Source organism: Notechis scutatus, chromosome 15 (assembly GCF_049901735.1).
Source record: "Notechis scutatus isolate UNSWTSFEM ecotype Mainland chromosome 15, rNotScu1.2, whole genome shotgun sequence".
Classification (NCBI taxonomy): domain Eukaryota; kingdom Metazoa; phylum Chordata; class Lepidosauria; order Squamata; family Elapidae; genus Notechis; species Notechis scutatus.
In genome coordinates, this window is record NC_142023.1 from 3,967,688 (window position 1) to 3,982,519 (window position 14,832).

The 14,832-nt window shown below is 43.9% G+C and overlaps 1 protein-coding gene across 3 annotated transcripts in view; it reads right to left on the reverse strand.

Annotated features, from left to right (window-relative positions):
* The window catches only part of EEIG1 (estrogen-induced osteoclastogenesis regulator 1), a 51,631-nt gene that overhangs the window by 15,911 nt on the left and 20,888 nt on the right, over positions 1-14,832 (reverse strand). For all 3 annotated transcript variants that reach the window (XM_087943840.1, XM_087943841.1, XM_087943842.1), the window contains exons 3-4: positions 5,060-5,180; positions 3,821-3,850 (exon numbers count right to left, since the gene is read on the reverse strand). In XM_087943840.1, coding sequence (XP_087799966.1) covers positions 3,821-3,850; positions 5,060-5,180 — 151 coding nt within the window. The remainder of the gene's footprint in view (positions 1-3,820; positions 3,851-5,059; positions 5,181-14,832) is intronic.

A 14,832-nucleotide genomic window follows, 5' to 3' on the forward strand; every position in this document is an offset into this window, starting at 1 on the left:
TTTTTGTTGTGTTTTATCCTATCCTTGTTCTATTCTAGTTTTATTCTGTTCCTCTATTCTATTTTGTTCTTGTTTTGTCCTATCCTAGCCTTGTTCTGTTCTGTTCTATTCTGTTCCATCCCTCTGTTCTGTTCTTGTCCTGTCCTATCCTTGTTTTATTCTATTTTAGTTCTATTCTGTTCCATTCTATTCCTCTGTTTTGTTCTTGTCCTATCCTAGTTTTATTCTGTTCCCCTGTTCTATTCTGTTCTGTTCTTGTTCTGTCCTATCCTACTCTATTCTAATACTATTCTAATTCGACTCTACTTTACTCTCTATTCATTTCCCCATCCTAACCTTGACCTCGTTTTCCAGGAAACCCTGATCGTCCTGGGAAAAAACCAGGATTATCATCAGCCTGGCAAGGGAAGCGTTAACTCGCTCGGGAAAGGTTGCATAACCAAGAACATGCCAGGTCAGTGAAGTGGAAAAAGTTCACTCCCATGTATGTGTACACAAATATAATAAGGCACTCTTTGTCCTAGGCTCATCCCAGGATCCATGCCGCCAGCCCGAGAAGAGAGGAAGAATGGAGAGTTGGGGATGAAAGTTGGTTTGGTTTTCTTAGGGGGGCCAGGTTGAAAGGGAAGCATCTCCAGGCAGGTTACAACACACACACACACACACACACACAGGTAGTCCTTGACTTACGATAGTCCATTCAGTGACCGTTCACAATGGCACTGAAAGAAGCAACGAGGGCCGTTTTTCACTCTTATGACCGTTCCAGCCTCCCTGAGGTCACCTGATCAAAACTGGGAGACCTGGTAACTGGTTCACATTTACGACGGTCGCAGCGTTCCCCCCGGGGTGGGTTATGCAATCTCCTATGGCAACCTTCCGACGAGCAAAGTCAATGGGGAAGCTGGATTCGCTTAACAACCATAACTGCAGTGATTCACTTAGCAACGGGGGCAAGAAAGGAGGTAGAATGGAGCAAAATTCACTTTTAATAAATGTCTCGGTTAAGAACATTAATCTGGGGCTCAATGGTGGTTGTAAGTCAAGGACTCCCTGTATGGGGATTTCAGTCAACCGTTAACTTCAGGCTGGGCTACAATTACAGTGAAAAGCACGGTATCTCCATGTGTCAACAGGCCTAGGTTAAAAGATAAAGGTTCCCCTCCTTGCACATCCGTGCTAGTCATTTCCGGCTCTAGGGGGCGCTGCTCATCTCCGTGACAAAGCCGAAGAGCCAGCGCTGTCCAAAGACGTCTCCACGGTCATGCGTCCGACACGACTAAACGCCTTTGAAGGCGCATGGAACGCCATTACCTTCCCACCAAAGGGGTCCCTATTTTTCTACTTGCACTTTTCACGTGCTTTCGAACTGCTAGGTGGGCAGAAGTTGGGACGAGTAACGGGAGCTCACGCCATGACGTGGCGCTAGGGATTCAAACCGCCGAACTGCTGACCTTTCTGATCCGACAAGCTCAGCATCTTAGCCACTGAGCCACCACATCCCTAGGCTACAGGAGTAACCTAGTTAAAGGCCTAACTAACCTAGTTACAGGACGACACTTTGAGAGTCTAGGATGGTCAAGATATTCTTCAGGGTCTCCTTCTTTCGTCTAATTGAAGGCGAGACAAACTGATTAAAGGCACAACTAGAAAAAGAATGGAGGGGGGGAGAAATGTTTTTGATTTTAACTTCCTTTCCAAGGCCAAAGAGATACAATCCAATTCAGCTTTTAGTCTAGACACGGATGTTCCTTCTGGCAGTGGAGCTCCAGGGCTTGAGCCCTTGTTCCAGGAGGAAACGTGGATTGGCCATAGAATCCAGGTTGTCCATTTGTGGCTTTTCAAAGGTGGTGGGACTCAGTGGCTGAGCTTGTTCATCAGAAAGGTCGGCAGTTCGGCGGTTCAAATCCCTAGCATTGCGTCATGGAGTGAGCTCCCGATACTCGTCCCAACTTCTGCATGTAAAAAAAATGCAAGTAGGAAAATAGGGACCCCTTTGGTGGGAAGGTAACAGCGTTCCGCGCGCCTTCGGCGTTTAGTCCTGCCGGCCACATGAGACCACGGAGGCGTCTTTGGACAGCGCTGGCTCTTTGGCTTTGTCACGGAGATGAGCAGCGCCCCCTAGAGCCAGAAACGACTAGCACGGATGTGCAAGGGGAACCTTTACCTTTATCTAGATGCATTAACAGATAACCAGAGTTGGAAGGGACCTTGCAGGTCATCTAGTCCAACCCCCCGCCCAAGCGGGAGACCCTACACCATTTCTGACAAATGGCAGTCCATTATGTTGTGTTGCAAGAGACCCACAAAAACAGGCCGGGGCTGATGTGGGTAGACATTTCCTGCAGTTTCCCCTCTTCCCACAGCTGCAAAAACCCACATTTAAACCTATCTTTAGACCATGAGCCTATGAGCAATTCGGCAACCGAGTGGCAGAATTGCACGCAGAGTTTTGCACGAAACCCACTTCCTGTTTCTCTTAGCCGACGTGCCAAATTATATGTGATGTTTTACAGCTAAAACACTATCATCTATCTATCTATCTATCTATCTATCTATCTATCTATCTATCTATCTATCAATCATCTATCTCTATCTAATCATCTATCTATATCTAATCCTCTGTCTGTCTGTCTATTTATCTCTATCTCTGTCTATCTCTGTCTATCGATTTATCTCTATTTGTCTGCCTGCCTGCCTGCTTCTTTCTTTTCACACACACACACACCCATTCATCCACCTATCTATATCTATCTGTCTGTCTGTCTGTCTGTCTGTCTGTCTGTCTGTCTGTTTATCTATCTATCTATCTATCTATCTATCTATATCTATCTATCTATCTATCTATCTATCTATCTATCTATCTATCTATCTATCTATCTATCTATCTATCTATCTATCTATCTATCTATCTATCTCTATCTAATTATCTATCTATCTATCTATCTATCTATCTATCTATCTATCCATCCATCCATCCATCCATCCATCCATCCATCCATCCATCCATCCAATTCAGTATTTTACAACCGGTAAAATTACTGGTGTGCAACGTTAGAACAATTTGAACGCTTCACTGTACAGGGGACAGGTTGTCCTTACATGACAAACCTCTGATGTTCTCAGCCAAGCTGACGGAAAAAAACAACACCTGTCTTTAGAGTACGTTTGTCCTGAGCAATGAATTATGCCGGAATTTTAAATCTCATATTTTACACTTTTGTCTTATTTTTAGGGGAGGACTATAAATAGCCTTGGGCCAAAGAGCCAGGCCAGGGTTAACTGGCCCGTAAAGACTTCTGTTTCAGGCCAGATTCCTGTTTGAGACCTGAGTCCTCTGTTATTGCTGCTGTCTAGAAGTGATGGGTTTAATCAAACCAGGACTGGCCCTGATATCCATTAGCATCTTCGTCTCTAGTAGCCTTGCCTGCAGTTTTCTCCCATCGGGGTGTCTAAACTGTGGTTAAAAAAAAGAGCTTCACTCCTTGTAACATGTTTGAACAAGATTTTGGTGGTGGTGGGATCAGTCTTGGGCTGGAAGGAAGCATCTCACGCTGGATGTTCAGAAACCTTTTGCTATTTTCCCCCCAGGTTTTAGATAACATTTCGATCTCTCGTGTTATTTTAAACTCTTCACCCCAAGATTACTTTAAAACTTACGGTACAATGTCTGTATCACTCCCAAATTCTGGTTTGGGGCAAAGGTGGTTAAAAGGGAGACTTGGGAGAACTTTTGTGCAAAGTTGGCTTGTTTAACTTTGCAAACCCAGACAGGATCATCATCTAACTTTGCTCTGGGTGGCCTGATGTGTCCTCTTACCTTGGAATAGGCTTTTCCTCCTTTCAGTTCCTGCCACAAAAGAAAGAGAAAGTCAGTTTACAAAGAAGGACTTAAGAGAAATGCAAGTTCTTTTACAAATGAGGGTCCCCCCCACAAAAAAGGGGGATGCTGTTTTGTTTTATTTTTTGGCATTTGGAGGGAAATTTTTAAGGATTTCTTAGAAGTTTGGGCAGGAGGGTCAATCTTTCCAGGAAGAAAATAAGACAACCTCCTCGCCCTGCTAGCGCAGAGCTGCCAGAAGGCAAGAACAGTTAAGACAAAAGGGGCGACTTGGGAGTAAGGCTTGGAGATGATTGGCCCCTCCCATAAGACATAAAGGAGAAGCAAAAGGACACGAGCCTTTGCAGGAAGCAACTTTGTTCATTCTGGTCGGTTTAAGCTCTGTTTTGACTTTGTGCTCCGTTTGGCCTTGGCAATTTAGTTGTTGGCAGCATTTCAAGGGAGATAAAGGTGGGTGCTTATCAGCCTTATCCTGAAAGACTCTGGCAGACTTCTGTTGGACTATTCATAAACAGTTTGGGACTCATTTCGGGCTGTGAATGCATATAATTCACAGCCACTGAAATAATAAAAACAAGGTTTTGGGGAACAGCATGTGATTGTTACTGTCTCAGGAAGCCTTGGTCAGAACAAGCCTACATTTGTCACACTAAGCCAGTTAAGTTCTAGTTAAGCCACAGGAGCAAAGGCAGCTATGTTTAAAAGGCTCCCAAGAACCACTTCAAAGGAGGAGCAATCTCAAGTCCATTGTAGGGAAGTTCTTGAGATGTTGAGTTCACCTTTTGAAGGCCTGGTAAATGTGCTGCTTTTAATTATGGATTCTTTAGAAGATCTTGGATTCAATGTGCAAGGCCATAGCTTGGTGGAAGCCAAGGCTCTTAATTCATGGGCCAAGCCAGCCATATGGGAACTGAAGTCTTGCATGGATCTCCAGAACGCCGATACTCCATCAGTCCACAAGCAGAAGAACCCAAAGGTTGACCTAAGGCCCATATCTCAATGAGCCAGCACAGCCATATGGGAACTGAAGTCTCGTATGGAGCTCAGGGAGACCGATACTCCATCAGTCCAAGGCCCATAACTCATGAGCCTGCCCAGCCATATGGGAACTGAAGTTTCGAATGGATTCACAGCCGTTGAAATAATAAAAAAATAAGGTTTTTGGGAACAGTGTGCAATTGTTACTGTCTCGGGAAGTCTTGGACAGAACAAACTCACTTTGCGGACGGAGACTCGGCAAATGCAGGGGTCCAGGAGTCCTGTGGTGGGATTGGCACTCATTTTGCAGATGAAGGTAAATTTCTTCTTCCAGCGGACACAGTTCTCCTGAACTTCTTCCCTGGAGGGGGGAAAGAGGGACAAAAACAAAGAGATGCGAACTGGCTCCAGCTTCATCTGAATGTTTGAATCTTGGGAAGAAATGCAAGGATCCTTCTTGGAAGGACAGACAGTGTCGTACATAAGTAGCCCTCAAAGTATGACAACAACCGAGCCCTAAATTTTCCATTGCTAAAGCGAGGGAGTCATTAAGTGAGTTTTTTGAACCGTTTTATGGCCTTTCCTGTCGCAAGTTGTCCGGGGGAATTGCTGCAGTTGTTTGGTTAGTAATGCAGCTGTGAAGTGAGGAGGTACAACTGTGATAAACATGAGAGCTGCAGGCGTCCCCATGCAACCATGGGGATGCTACAACGGTCGTAAGTGTGAAAAACGGTCATATGTCACTTTATTCAGTGTTTTTGTCGCTTCAGTCACGAAATGAACTGTTGTAATTCGACCTGTGTCTGTATATAGTAATTCTTGTCAATCTACTGCTCTTCAGAGCACGTACTTCGAAATAACACCCATTTTCCCCGCCTCCTGTTAGCTCAGGCCAAACCATGTTCTGGAACGGCTCATTTCGCACCGTTATTTCCTTGAGTGTTTTGCTGAAAAAGCAAAGTGGGGGGAAAAAAAAAAACCTCCAACTGCCCACATCAAGGAAAAGATGCAGCTGGCCAAGGAGGAAAATGGTCAAATCGGAGAGGAGGAGACTTATAGAAGCTTTAAGTGGGGTTGGATCAGATAAGAAAGAAAGAAAGAAAGAAAGAAAGAAAGAAAGAAAGAAAGAAAGAAAGAAAGAAAGAAAGAAAGAAAGAAAGAAAGAAAGAAAGAAAGAAAGAGACAGAGAAAGAAAGAGACAGAGAAAGAAAAAGGAAGACAGAGAGAGAGAAAGAAAGAAAGGAGGGAGACAGAAACAAGAAAGAAAGGGGAGACAAAGAAAGAGGGAGACAGAGAAAAAAAATAAGAGATAGATAGATAGAGGGAGACAAAGAAAGAAAGATGGAGACAGGAAATGAAAGAAAAAGAAAGAAAGGGAGACAGAGAGAAAAAAAGAAAAAACAGAAAGAAAAACGAATTCAAGTTGCACTGACAACAAAAGTCGGTTTCCCCCACTGCTCTAAATCACTATTTGTGGTTTGTGACAATGCAAAGCTGAACAAAGATGTGAATGTGGTGCCTGCTGCTAGTAAACCAGAATTTAACCCATCAACGCGCCTATAAGGTTTAGGCCCTTGCAACACCCTAAGAGATCAACCGTGGTTCTTGGTTAGCGTGGTCCTATTTGATTTGACCTTGCAACGCACCGTTGGAAGCATTGCACCATCAAAAAATAACAGAGAAAGGCGATGCCCAAAGGCTACAAGGCAATGCTCGACCTGCAGCCACTGCGGAAAAAAAGAAGACAGATTTTTGTCCCTTCTCAGAGGAATCCGGATGCAAAGGAAGGAAATGGAGGGAGGGACGAAGCGAAAAGATAACCCACAAGCAGAGGTGAGGAGGCACATGATGAGAAGATCAGCAATTTGGCTTCTCGCTTGCTCCATCACGCAGTGGCGAGACGCACATCTTGGGAGCGTTTCTCTCGCATGGAAAGTTGGGGAGGAAGGACAAGGTGCATCTCGTGACTCTCGGGTTTATTGGTCCTCTCTTGCAAGCAAAACTGAAACTCAACCTGCCCCTTAAATGAAAGTGCTCAAACGGAGGTGCCCTCCCGTTCCTGGAATCATGAACATGTCCTTCTGAAGGCCCCAAAGACGTCACTTCCTGTTTCAAAATCTGGGTCACCTCCTCAAAGATTGAGAAAGACCGACTCCTTCCTTGAAATCCAAAGAGCTGAAAAGCCAAGGGGGACCTTTCCTCCAGTGAGGACCTGTTGTGATGTCCCGGGGCGTGGCACAAAAGCAACAAAGTCACAAAAGTAGGTAAAGTCCCTTTAATTCCTCCAACTTGGCCCCCAATGTCCAGTTATCTGGAGAAAAAAAACTCTCCCAAGAACAGTTTTTAAAGGGAAGAAATTCAGTCCAAACCCAAAGTACATCTAAATTATAAATAAAAATCCAACACAATCTACGCTGCAGCAATTAATGAGACAGGGCAGGATAAGGAATTGCAGACTTCAAAAGATAAAGAGACACACACAGTTTGGAGGATGCCAGAACCCAGATAGGACTTGACAAACAAAGATAATGCACGCTTTGCTTCCAGCAAGGTGCTGTGCACAAACACCTTTTATATCCTGTTTTCCCAGCTAATGAAGGGAATCAGGGCCTTTTCCTCCCCCATAACCCACGTTGCTCCCTTATCCATTCCTCCCTGCGTGCCCTAGGGTGGGCCCGGGTCTTTTTCTGAATGACCAGCCAGACTGTACCCTTCCCCAGTTTCCTCCACACTGGAGCCACACTTCCACTCCCTGTCAGCTATTCAACCTCCCCCTCGGAATCAGACTCCGACAGGGGCACGACACCTTTCCAGTTGATCTACTCCAGTGGTGTATTCTACCGGTTCGACCCAGTTCAGTGGAACCGGTAGTAAAAAAAGCCTCCGACAACCAGCTGAGTTGGGAGAAAGAAGAGAAAAGTGCAGGATTGGCCCTCCCACCTACCCTTGCGCTTTTCTCCTTTATCCTCTCAGCTGGTGTGGGGAAAGCTGCATGCGCGTTAGGGGTGCGTGCATGATCACTGAACTGGTAGTGGAACAGGTGGGATCTCACTGCTGATCTACTCCCACTTTCCCAACTGGTTGGTCAACGTTGCATGATGTGTACGCTGACTAAGAGAAAGGTTGTCTTCAACATCACGGAGAAGCAATTCTTTTTCAAGGATAGGCCAGGGGAGGATGGGGCCGTGCTTGGATCCCAAGAAGTTTAGGAGTGGATGGATGAAGGTTGTAGACCTTCATCAAGAACCGAATACTTTTCTACGCGATCCTGGAAAGGTGGACCTTTGTGTTAAGACTGGTGGTGACAGAGTATCCATGCCTACATCAAACATCTTTTTTTCGAAAATATAAAGTTTTATTATACGTTTTCTTCGTTTTGTATTACAGCTTCAATTTTACAGCCGCGATATACTGGTTGTATCAATGTTATACATTATGCATCCTATTATACCTTCTATGTTCAACCATTTAGCTTTTCTTTATACAATACCATATTTATATACAATACAGGAGCCTCTGTGGCGCAGCGGTTAGAGTGCAGTACTGCAAGCTACTTCTGCTGCAGCCAGCTGCCTACAATTTGGTAGTTCAAATCCCACCAGGCTCAAGGTTGACCCATCCTTCCATCCTTCCGAGGTGGGTAAAATGAGGACCCAAATTGTTGGAGGCAAGAGGATGACTCTGTAAACCGCTTAGAGTGGGCTGTAAAGCACTATAAAGCGGTATACAAAGCTATTGCTATTGCTATATTTATCTTGTTTATTCCTATAGTTCTAACCGGAGTTTCTATTTCTATATTTTTAACTACTATCATATTGTTTCTAGTATTTTGATCATCTTTCATTGTAGTTTTCTAATCTTTGCATCTCTTATCTAACCAATTGTACCATATGTCCCAAATGGAATAATATTCTGATTCTCCTTTATCTTTAATTTCCATCGTCAACCTGTCCATTTCAGCACAATCAAGTATTTTCCTTATTACCATTTCCCCTGTGAGTGTATTTATGTTTTTCCAATTTTGTGCGTAGCTAATTCTCGCTGCTCTTATTACATGAAGCATCAAGTACTGAGTTTTCTTATTATATTTCCCTGTTAGTATGCCCAATAGAAATAGCTCTGGCTTTAAGTCTATCTGTTGTTTTATCCTTTCCTCCAACCAATTTTTTTTTATATTTGCCCAATATTCATCCAACCTGTGGGTGTCTCTCTAACTCACCCATGTAGTTTCTCCAAACCATGTTACTGACATCTAACTGTTAAAGATGTACCTCTTTTAAGGAGGTTCTCACAACCACAGAAGATACACCCTTGTCCCCATCCTGAAGCACTGTTTCTTGATGTTGGATCCTGCCCCTTGTTCAGACCCCAGCCGTTTGATGGCTTATGGGTATTTTGGGATATTCCTCTTGACTGCCAACTCTACAACGTTGACATCACCATTCTGGAATGTCGTTTCTCTCCAAGCTACACAACAAAGATGGCTTAAAAGAAGACCAACCAGCTGTTTTTCATATATATTGTTTTGGTTTTAGTCTCATAGAGGTCACTCTCTTAGCCAACTGTTAATTCCAGAAGAATCATGTCAGAGAGAGAGAGAAACATTTCAGAACATCCCTTTTTAATGGCCAGCCCTCGTCATGCCAAGACGCATTTTGAAATCCGTTGTTTTATTCCACCCCGACGGTAAGATCTGCAAAGGCGTGGTGTGTCCATGTAAGGAAAAAGAAATGCTTTTAAAAGCTCATGGTTGAACACCCCAAAATTTAAAATATTGTGCTGTCTAGGCAGGATTTCGCCCCTGTGTAGGAGCAATCAATCGTCTAAGGAAATGTGATACCAGATGCTAAAGATCAGAAGAAGTTTTAAACCACTGCAGACCGTCCTTCAAAGCAACTTTAACCTTAGACTGTCTACTATTGACCTCACCCCTTTCCTAAGAGGTCTGTAGGGGGCGTGCATAAGCGCACCAACGTGCCTACCGTCCCTGTCCTATTGTTTCTCTTATTCTTTTATTTTTCTTATATGTACCCATTTCATGTATTCACAACTATGTATACATTTATACTTATTATCTTGTAAACAATTGGCAAATCAAATAAATAAAATAAATAAATAAATGTGTCTGAATGGTCAAACAATTGGCAACTCCAAAGCTCGACCATTGCTCTGTCCTACACATTGGTAAAAACAAACAAACCAGTACACCAAATACAAGCTAGGCAGATATGGCATCGTTGATGATCCTCACTCTGTCAAGGACCTCGGAGTATTCATATCAAACGACCTAAGCGCCAGAGCTCACTGCAACAGCACTGCCAAAAAGGCATTAAAGAGTTGTAAAATCTAATCTTACGAAGCTTCTCCTCCGGTAATATCGAATTGCTAACTAGGGCATACAAAACCTTTGCTAGACCAATACTCGAATACAGCTCATCTGTCTGGAATCCGCACTGTATATCCTACCTGTCAATGAATACTTCAGCTTCAACCATAACAACACAAGAGCAAACAATAGATACAAACTCAAGGTTAACCGCACCAAACTTGATTGCAGGAAATACGACTTCAGCAACAGAGTGGTCGATGTTTGGAATACTCTACCTGACTCTGTGGTTTCTTCCCCAAACCCCAAAAACTTTAACCTTTAGACTGTCTACTATTGACCTCACCCCTTTCCTAAGAGGTCTGTAGGGGGCGTGCATAAGCACATCAATGTGCCTACCGTCCCTGTCCTATTGTTTCTTTTATTTTTTAATTTTTCTTATATGTATCCATGTATTCATAACTATGTTTTTACTTATACCTATTATCTTGTAAGCAATTGACAAACCAAATAAATAAATATTGGACTTTAATACAATCGAACGAGTCCAGAAGTACTTCACGAGAAGAGTCCACTCCACTGTTCGCAAGAATACCCTACACCACCAGGGTTGACATTTTGGGCTTGGACAACCTTGAACTACCTTGCCTACAGTTGGACTTAAGCATAGTACACAAAATAATCTGCTTTAATGTCCTACCAGTCAATGACTACTTCAGCTTCAACCCCAACGATACAAGAGCACACAACCGATACAAACTCAATGTTAACCGCTCCAAACTTGATTGCAGAAAGTACGAGCAACAGAGTGGTCAACGCCTGGAATGCACTACCTGACTCTGAGGTTACATCCTCAAACCCCCACTCAAACTATCCACTACTGACCTCACCCCATTCCTAAGAGGCCTGTAAGGGGCGTGCATAATTGCACCATCGTGCCTCCCGTCCCTGTCCTATTGTCCCCATTTATTTGTACCTATTTCCTGTATTCTTACTCATGTTTATACTTATACCTATTATCTTGCAAGTGATTGACAAATCAAATCATTGAATAAATAAAAATAAATAAATAAAAGCATCAGGAACAGATGCATTGCAGTCTACTACCATTCTTAGGGTGACCCATTAAAGGAAAAATATATATAATTGGTTTGAATGATAGGTAGTCCTCGAGTTACGATCGCAAGTGAGCCCAAAATTTCTGGTCTGAAGTGAGACCAGAAATTTGTTAAGTGAGTTTGGCCCTCCCTTTTACGACATTTCCTGAATCGCTGCTGTTGGATCAATGAGTAACCCAGTTGTTAAGCGAACCTGGCTTCCCCATTGGCTCGGCTTGTCAGAAGGTCGCAAAAGGGGACCACGTGGTCCCGGGGACACTGTGACCGTCATAAATGTGAGAAGGTTGCCAAGCTTCTTAATTTTGATCATGGGGATGCTGGAAAGGTCGTAACTGTGAAAAATGACCGTTAAGTCACTTTTTTCAGTGCCGCTGTAACTTTGAACGGTCACTTGGCGAACTGTTGTAAGTCAAGGACTACCTGTAGAATCCTGGTTTAGCATCTGCAAAACAAGGGAAGCCTATTATCTATCTATCTATCTATCTATCTATCTATCTATCTATCTATCTATCTATCTATCTATCTATCCCACCCACCCACCCACCCATCCATCTATCTAACCAGGCCTCACACAATCCAAAACCTGCTGTGCTGGCCCATTTCTTCTGCAGCTGGCAAATATCTATCTATCTATCTATCTATCTATCTATCTATCTATCTATCTATCTATCTATCTATCATCTATCTAATCTATCTATCAATAAGGCTTCCCTTGTTTGGCAGCTGTTCAATCCACATTCCCGGGATGAAATGACATAGCTTGTTCCACTCCACCTCCAGATCCCAAACTCAAAAGATCCCAAAGCCCTGGGCATAGACCCCTTTTACGAATCAAGGAATTGCTCATCACCTAAGAGAATGGCTCGGGATCAAAATGGAGCTTGTCTTCCCATTCGCTGTCCTCACAGTGCAACCAGTCATGGCCAAAAGTCATTCCTTTGTGACTTGGCACACGTCATCCAAGACACCAACCGAGCCAAGGCTGATGAATGTCCAGCTGTTTGGTTCTTGGGAGGGTTGTTTCTTGACAAAAAAAACAAAACAGGGCAGTGATTCAGCAAGACAAAGTCATCCCTAACAAGGGGATGAAATGATGCAAACCTCATTACCAATTCAGCCTAATGTATGTGTGTGTGTGATGCATCTCAGCTTGTTTTCTCTGAAGGGCATTGGAGATGACCAACTTCTTTCTTCTACCCACAAAACGACACTCATCTTTTCCCGAAACTACCCCGGGAGTGTGTGTGTTTGAGTGGACTCTGCCCCCACCCTGCTCCCCAACATACTTCTGACAACTTGGTTCCCGAGTTAAGTTGGTCTAAAAGGACCACTTCGCTTCTTGCCAGTGAGCGAGAGATGTTTTTGCTGGTAGTTCTTGATTTACAACAGTTTGCTTAGTGGCCATTCAAAGGCAAAGACTGAGTTGAAACTGGGGAAACAAGAGGCGTGCTTAACCCATTCTTTGGATTCTCGGCTCAGCACACCGGAGAATAACAGAGTTGGAAGGGACCTTGGAGGTCTTCTAGTCCAACTCCCTCCTTAGGCAGGAAACCCTACATCACTTCAGACAAATGTTTATCCAATCTCTTCTTAAACCTTCCAGTGTTGGAGCATTCACAACTTCCGGAGGCAAGTTGTTCCACTGGTTAATTGTCCTAATTTGTCACGAAATTTCTCCTTAGTTCTAGGTTGCTATCTCTCCTTGATGCGTTTCCACCTGTTGCTTCTTGTCCTGCCCTCAGGTGCTTTGGAGAATAGATTGTCTCCAAATAGACATAAGTCTCTTTTTCCGGTGCCGTTGTAACTTTGAACGGTCACTAAATGAAATGTTGTAATTTGAGGATTAGCTGTTCTGGTATTTTGTCACAAAACCAGCCAGTCAGACCCAGGTCTAAACTGTAATGAACGCTGACACTGCCACGGGCAAACAGGTTTATAATAAGCCCGATTTTATTTGCAAGCTAAAACACGATTATTATTATTTTTTAAATTTCCAGGCTATCGCTGCTGAGAATACAACATTATTAGCTAGATAGACCCACCATGTAGGTAATGGAACAGCGATGGTTTTATGTTTGAAATGCCGTAAATGTCATTCTTGTACTCTGCTATGAAGCAGCCCTGAATTTTAAGGCATGGGTGATTCTTTGGCAGGTCAAACAGATAAAACACAATGGGAAAGTGGTCTTCTCGGGGTTTTAAGAACGTCTTGGCAGGAAGGCAGTCTGCTGATGAAGTCCAAGTCCCTGCCATATATAAAGTTTATGGCTCTAACTTTGCCGTTATTAGTGGGAAAGAACATAATGCAAGTTGGAGTAACACAGCCAAAGGAGAGAGAGAGAGAAAAGGCAGAGAGGACTACAGGGCTGAGGTGAGATTTGTAGTGTTGTGGTTCGCCAGCAGCCTGTGCAGACGGCAGCGGAATCGGACAGTGGGGCAGAACGGGGATCAGTCAGGGAGTCTGGGGAGGACTTGGAGGAGGGTCCTGCATCTGATGCAGAGATGGGGTCAGGGCCATCTGGGAGTTGTGTGCTGACTCCACAGCCTCCAGAGTCTGGCAGCAGCAAGGCCGAGGAACAAGGGGAGCCTGTTCCCAATGAACGTATGCGCAGAGCTGCTAGAAGGTGAGAGCAGCTGAGACAAAAGGGGAGACTCAATCACCCCCTCCCATAAGGTATAAAGGAAGTGCAAAGGTAGAGAAACCTTTGCAGCAAGCAAAGTCGTTCGCTCTGTTCAGATTAAACCCTGAAATTGTGTGGATTTTGTAACTTCAGTTGGTTTTTTCCCCCCAGTTCATTTGGCACTTTAGTTGTTGGCAGCAATTCAAAGGAGAGAAAGCTGGGTGCTTCTCTCGAGGGGCTGTTTGGGACTCATGACAGACTGGGAATGAATATAATTCCCAGCACTGAAATAAAACAAGACTTGTTTGGACTAAGCGTGTGCTTAATTACGGTCTCGGGGAAACCTCGGTCAGAACACACCGCAGTATTAGGAGAACGTGAGTCTGAATAACTTCTGACCAGTTCAACCTAAGCCCTGATTGTTACGTGAACAGAACAGGACATGGGTCATTTTTTTTGGATGGGAGCCATGGCTGACTGCCAGAAAGAACTATCTCAAGGGTCAGTAAGCAAGATCAGGCTGCAATCCAGGGTAGAGGAACTTCAGCAGAAGTGAACTACAAACGTTTGGAATTTTTTTGGGGGGGAGTTCATGGCTACGTTCACTGCAGGTCCACAAATAAATCTAGCCTCCTGATCTCACAGGGGAATTTGAACTATTTCTAGCTGGTGGAGGAAAGAAACACACGTTTGGTTCCTGGTTAAATGGCCCTCACCCAACAGAATTGAGCCAAATGCCAGTTCCTCAGCTCTTACAGATAAATCAGAATTGGAAGGGACTTTGTAAGTCATCTAGTCCAACCCCCCCACCCAAGCAGGAGACCCTACACCATTTCTGACCGAAGACAGTCCAGTCTCTTCTTGAATGCTTCCAATGATGAAGCTTCCACAACTTCTGTTCCATCAGTTGATTGTTCTCACTGTCAGAAAATTTCTCCTTATTTCTCA